General features: G+C 37.3%; 1 protein-coding gene across 1 annotated transcript in view; it reads left to right on the forward strand.

Annotated features, from left to right (window-relative positions):
* Positions 1-7187, forward strand: part of NEDD4 (NEDD4 E3 ubiquitin protein ligase) — a 142064-nt gene that overhangs the window by 98886 nt on the left and 35991 nt on the right. Inside the window, exon 7 of the mRNA XM_007935141.2 lies at positions 1092-1194. Within this exon, the coding sequence (XP_007933332.2) occupies positions 1092-1194 (103 nt within the window). The remainder of the gene's footprint in view (positions 1-1091; positions 1195-7187) is intronic.

Consider the following 7187-nt stretch of genomic DNA (forward strand, 5'->3'; position numbering starts at 1 on the left):
AAAATCTGTATTCAAAGCAAGGACAAGCAAAATTCCTTAAGTAAATCTAAGAGTGCTAAAATTTGTGGCGGCAGTAGGACTGTTAAAGACTTAAGAGAGATAGGTTTTTGTTTTTTTAAGAAAAAGATTTAAAATATTAATACAGTGGGCAGCAAACTTTACCTTACACAACTTGTTATTCACAGAGGTGTGATACAAGATGAAAACAGATTAAGTAAATTAATGTATGACTGATTCAAACAGCTGTTAAAGAAAGGTAGCAGGTTTCAGACAGTTATAAGGCTTTGTTCTCCACTTTTCTTTCACCCTATACAATATGGCTAAATTAATGTCTGTAAAGTACATCTCTGCTGATACCTTTCCTTATCCTAAAAATTCTCAGTGGCTTCCCAGTGTATGCAGAATAAAGTCCAAAGGGCTTTGTTTTGCAAGGACTGGACCATCCTACCTTCTACACTCTTCTTTCTGTGTATTATACTCCAGCCAAACTCAATTACTGCCATTTTCCTCCATCGCACCCAGGTTTCCCATCTATTCCTTTGTTCTTGCTCTTCTCTCCACTCAATTGTCTGTCCTTCCACTACCACAGATGACAGTCCTACCCATTCTTTGAGCTTCAACTTAATGGCACTGTCCCTTTGAAGTTCTTTCTGATCTTTCTTCTTAAGCATCTTATTCATATCATAACATTTATTTATGTATGTTTCCTTTTTTGTCTACCAGTTTTTTCCCTTGGCTAAATTAAATGTATATTTCACACTGGGACTTCTCTTTGAATCTCCCCCAGCAGCTAATAAAGGAGCTCTGGTGGTGCTATAGTTAAAGTATTAAGACACTAATCAAAAGATTGAGGGTTTGAACCCACCAGCCGCTCTGTGGGAGGAAGATGAGGCAGTCTGCTTCTGTAAAGATTTACATCCTTGGAAAGTCTGTGAGGCAGTTCTACTCTGTCCTAAAGTGTCACTATGAGTTGGAATGAACTCAATGGCAGTGAGTTTTGAGTAGCTAGTAGATATTCAATAAATTCTTATTAAATGAATGCTTTTCTTCACCATGTTAAATTTTATGAATAATTATTTTCTTTTCTACAGTCACAAATCAAGAGTTAAAGGTCATCTGAGATTAAAAATGACTTACTTACCTAAGACCAGTGGCTCTGAAGACGATAACACAGAACAGGCTGAGGAATTAGAGGTAAGACATTTCAAATAGTTTGGTTAAACCAAAGTAGAAAATATTTAGTTTCTTATTCTTCTATATTCTGGAAAAAAATATATTCATTGAAGTTAATGTGTGCAATAAAAATTATTTACCTAGTGTTCTGGTTACCTAGTGCCTTTGTGACAGGAATATGTACCACAAATGGGATGGTCTTAACAAACAGAAGTTTATTCTCTTACAGTTTGGAGGCTTTAAGTCCAAGTTCAAAGTGCCAGGCTCTAGGGGCTGGGTGAAAGCCCTCAACTATGGGATTCAGGTCTGCCTCCTGCTCCCGGCCCACTGAAGCTAGAGGAGTTTCTTCACTCAGACAACTGCTGGCTGCTGAGGCTGATAAGCCCAAGGTTGACAAATAAAATGGCACAGTCTCGATGTTACCAAACCACACATCAGGCCATTAATTCAAGTCCATTGTAAGTCCCAAGATTGGCAGAGCATGGCAGGCTGCTGAACAACAACATGGCTATATGCAGGATCCAAGCATGCCATATGCTAGAGACTATCCCCAAGGCTTCTCCTTATATACAAGAAGCAAACCACATCCCAAAGGCAGCTACTCAGCTGCTTGTGGTAGATCCCACCATGGAGTTGATTGCCAGTCTCATCATGGGGAATAACTACCACCAGCTGCCCAGCCACTCAACCAGGCCCAGCCAAGTTGACATACAGATATAACTACCACACCTGGAAATGTGTGTATTTCATCCAGGCATGCATTAGCAATTTCTTTCCTCTAAGGATGTTTCTGTAGAATGATGCCATTATTAATTGCATTCTTAAAAGTTAAGGAATAGAAAATATGATGTTTATAAGTGAAAATATTTATTGTCATTAACTATTTCTAGTTGTTAAAAGGTTCCTAAGACTATGCCATGTTTCCCTCTTTTAAACAAGAATACAATTTAGCATTTTTAAATTAAAAACTATGAAATTTTGAGGAGCCTCCACTAATTAGGAACTCTTTTGTGAATGTAATTTCTGTTACTTATCCTATTTTGAGGGGAACCTTGGTGGCACAGTGGTTAAGTGTTAACCAAAAGGCAGTTGGACCCACCAGTCGCTCTGTGTGAGAAAGATGTGGCAGTCTGTTTCTGCAAGATTACAGCCTAGGAAACCCTATGGGGCAGTTCTACTTTGTCCTGTAGGGTCACTGTGAGTTGGAATCAACTTGATGGCAATAAATGTGATTTTTTGATATCCTACCATGCAGAACCAGGGGGCAGGAGAAGGTGGGAGAGTGGTACATGGGAATGAGAGAAAGAAGGAGAGAATTCAAGTGATCTTAATAATGAAAAGAAAAATTATCTTGAACTAGTAGAATTTAACAATGTTCACAGAAAACAGAGTAAGAGAAAAGACCAAGTTAAGTATTTGGACAGAGCTACTTACATCTGCAATGAGTGAAGAGGCTGTTGTTGTTGTTATGTGCCGTCAAGTCAGACCTGACTCATAGCGACCGCTCCTTGGGTTTCCAAGGCAGTATCACTACGGAAGGAGATTGCCCCATATTCCTTCCGAGGAGTGGCCAGTGAGTTTGAACCGCCAGCCTTCCGGTTAGCAGTCAACTGCCTTAGGCACTATGCTACCAGAAGAGCCAGGGAATTGTATTTGGAATAGGATGAAATTGGAGAATAGACTTGGAGAGGGGTTCGGAGGGTAGGGTCTTAGTCATAAGCTTTGCTGATGGCCAGACAAATGACCCTGTGTGAGTCATTAAACTCTGAACCCCAGGGTCTTCATTTGCAGAGTGATGGGGTTACACCAGTGATCTCTAGTGTTTCTTCCAGAGAAAAATTCATGATTTGGAAAGAGAGCACCTTTGAAGAAACATTATCATCAAAAGAAGGCATCATTTATTCAATGTTTACTAAGAGCATGTAGTTTAATGGGCCCCCAATTTTTTTGGATAGTTCCTTTTTTTGTGCCATTCTTACTCAGAATAAGGCAAAAGGCAAATTAGGAAAAAGTCCTAATGATCTACTTCCAAAAATAAGCCAGTGGAAACACATTGGATTACAATAGAATATTGTCTGATACAGTGCTGGAAGATGAGCCTTCTCGATTGGAAGACATTCAAAATATGACTGAGGAAGAGTTGTTTTCAAACTGTGGTCTTGATGAAGAATATTGAATATACCGTGGACTGCCAAAAGAATGAACAAATCAGTCACAGAAAAAAAAAATACAACCAGAATGTTTCTTAGAAGTAAGGATGGTGAAAATTCTACTCCCTTACTTTGGACATATCATCAGAAAAGACCAATCATGCTTGGTAAAGTAGAGGGCCAATTAAACAAGGGAAGCCCTCAGTGACATAGATTAACAAAATAGTTGCAACAATGGACTTGGACATACCAGTGAAGATGGCACAGGAATGGGCAACATTTCATTCTGTTATCATAAGGTCACCATGAGTCAGAGCCAACTCAACTGGCAGTTACCAACAGTCTTGCCTCTGACTGAGGGTTGATGAGATCGCCACAGAACTGTGCAGCTGAAGGACCTCCCCAAGGGCTGGGCTCTTACAATATGCACTTGTGCCTTGACAGAGAAAGCTCTGGAACAGACAGTAAGTTTGCAGCAAACTTTCTAGAGACTTCCCATGTGCACTAATGAGATTTTGAATATACCTTGGACTGCGAGAAGAATGAATAAATCTACCTTGGAGGAAGTCTAGCCAGAATGCGCCTTAGAAGCAAGAATGGCCAGACTTCATCTCTCTTGTACTTCGGTCATGTTATCAGGAGGAACCAGTCCCTGGAGAAGGATATCAGAAGGCTCAGTGAAAAAAGGGGAAAACTCTCAATGAGATGGATGGACATAGTGGTTGTGACAATGGACCCAAGCGTGGCAGCAATTGTGAGGATGGGGCAGGGCTAAGTGTTTCATTTTGTTGCACATGGAACTGATATGAGTTGAAACCAACTCAACGGCAACAGATGAGATTTTAATTTGAAGGAGAATCTATGATAGATATTTTTAAAACTAAAGTATAGTTTGCCCTTAGTTTGGTAATCAGATGATTTGTTATCTCTTAGGTCTGTATTCACTTATTTGATTACTTTTTTAAAATTTGTTTTTCTCTAACATCATCTAATAATCATTTTAAATTTTTTGTAGATAATTATTGGATAAAAGTTTCTCTCTACCTGGCATTTTGGTATACAGGGTATCTTGCTTAATGGCATTCTGTTTGCAATGAAACATGTCTGTTATAAAGAAAGAAAATTCTTTATTTGGTAACTTTAAAAAATGTTAGCAGTAATTTATTACTTAGTAAACTGCTCCAAGTTTTGCCCACACACTGATATCACAGGTCCTTCATTCACAGTTCAGATTCTGTGGGCAGTGCTGCTTCACTTCATTCTGTGGTCTCATGTGTCAAAGTTTGAATTCCTTCAGAATGTACCCTATAATTTCAGTAGATGTAAGCATGCAAGAGTTTATTTATGAAAGGCCTAGGAATTAAAACACATGACTGTGTTTATTTATCTTCTGTGCAGCTAATGACCAGAGAAGTCTTCCTTTAATGTGTAGTTTGTAACTGGATATACAAATCCTACTCTTTAAAGAAAACTATTGTAATTTTTGAGAGACTCACTCTAAAGGCAGTTAATATTCTTTAGTCAATAAAATGTGGCTATAATAGATATGTACGTAATACCTGAGTTGTACACTCTGCAATTTTGGGGTTAGTTGTTTCTTACCAGATTATCTTACAACATTGTAGCTGTGAGTGTTTTCTTTTCTGAGCCTCTCTGATGCTGTTGAATTGTGGGGAATTATATATTAGCTTTAAGATTAGTGTTGTTGTTGTTGTTATGTGCCGTCGAGTCGGACCCAACTCATAGCGACCCCTCCTTGGGTTTCCGAGGCAGTATCACTACGGAAATAGATTGCCCCATCGTCCTTCCGAGGAGTGGCTGATTGGTTTGAACCGCCAGCCTTCTGGTTAGCAGTCAAGTGCCTTAATGAATATTTGTTGATACTTAAAAAGTTATTTTATGAAGACTATTAACTGATACATGTTTATCTGGGAGTCCCTGTAAACTAAAAGTAAAAAGTCTGTCTAAACAATGTTTAAATGTACAGTTATACTTCTTGGACTTGAAAGTTGTTTTTTTTTTTTTTAATGACCCTTAAATTATTATTTTTTTCTTCTTCAACTTTACTTGAATAACACAAATTCACTAAGCAGATCATGAAGGGAGAAATCTTTTAAAGAAGATTTTAAATAAATATTCTTTTGGTGCCATTTTCCCAACTCAGAATAGTTTTGGAATCCTTTACAGCAGTAGTGAGAACCCTATTATTAATTAATTTCATTATAGAAAAGTAATCAATGGCCCCTACCAGCCGCTCCTCGGAAGGAAGATGGGGCAATCTACTTCCGTAGTGATACTGCCTCGGAAACCCAAGGAGGGGTCGTTATGAGTCAGGTCTGACTCATGGGCACATAATAACAACAACAACAATCAATGGCCACATTCAGTAAAAAAAAAAACTTTTTTTCCAAGAGAATGAAATATAAAAAACTCAATCCCACATGCTTTTGAAATTGAGACTAGAGAAGTAAAATTTGATTCAGTATATAGAAGATTAATTTTTAAGTATGTTCAATTCTAAATTATGATCATTTAAGGGACAGGAGATGAGAAAGAGAAGGAAGGATAAACATGGAGGAAAAAAATGAACAGGATGATAGAAGAAAGAGAATGAAGATTAAAAAATAGAAAAGAAAATTAAAGGGAAGTCAATTCCTATAGAAGAGGTAAAAAGATTTTTTTTTAAAAAAAAAAAAGGAAGATTGAGAGAAAAAGAGTCAATTTTACTTCCATCCAGCTCTCTATTTCCCAAATTAGCTCTTTCTGTTTTCTCCTCCCCACACTCTTCAGCTGCTGTGCTGCCTGACCCTCTAACCCTCCCACCAGAGGCTAGCCGGAATAGATCAACCTTATTGCAGAAATCCCTATCTTTTTCTCCCTGCTGCCAGAAAACATTGCTTTCCTTCCCAGCTCTTCTTCCCAACCCCTCATTTTCAGATCTAACCTTTCAACATAGAAGAGGTCTCTTTATCTTCCAAGTCAATAAACATTCTTTCACTGCTAAATCCCCAGTACCTAGAATAGGAACCCTGTATATATTGAGGAAATTATTCTTTATCCATTATTCAAATATTAAATATATTTTCCAGTTTGTCTTTTGTTTTGTTTTTAGTTTGATTTAGTAACTTTTGTCATGTATAAATTTGGAGGTTTTATCATCAGATTTATCAATACTCTCTCTTATGTCTCAGGGTTTGGTGTCTTACTTAAAAATGGCTTCCAGTTTCCCCAGATTTGTTCTAATACCCTTTGATTTTCTTTTTTGCATTTAAATATTATTCATTCTGTAACTTATCTTGATATAAGGTGTGGGTAGGGATCTGAATTATTTTTTCTCCAGATGGGTACCAATTTTCTAAATAATCTACCTGTTACTCCGCAGATTTGAAATGTCTTTGTCATATACTGAATTCCTATAAATTTGGGTTTCTTGTGGGCTCTCTATTCCATTCCAATGAGCTATCAACTCAAGCACTGTGCCACACTATTTTAATTACTGTAGTTTATACTGTTTTGTCTGATAGAGTTAATTTCCCATCATTACTCTTCATTTTAAGAATTTTACTGGTTAATCCTGTTTGTTTGTTGTTTCTCTTTTAACTTGAGATCAGACTTCTCATTTTATTAAGACATCCCATATTATAATTTTATCAGAATCTCGACACATGTATAGATTACCTTGAGGAGAATGGTATCTTTGTGACGTTGTCCTCTTGGCCACGGTCATATTATGTCTTTCCATCATTCAAGAATTTTTTTTTTTTTTTTTCATTAGTTTTTTTCCATTTCCGTTGCTTCCCTAACCATATCAATATTTACTATAACTTTTCCTACTGCCTTCTCTGTTATGGGGCTTCTTGTATA

The sequence above is a fragment of the Orycteropus afer genome, unplaced genomic scaffold (assembly GCF_000298275.1).
Source record: "Orycteropus afer afer isolate SDZICR_OR568_19922 unplaced genomic scaffold, OryAfe1.0 scaffold00026, whole genome shotgun sequence".
Lineage (NCBI taxonomy): Eukaryota > Metazoa > Chordata > Mammalia > Tubulidentata > Orycteropodidae > Orycteropus > Orycteropus afer.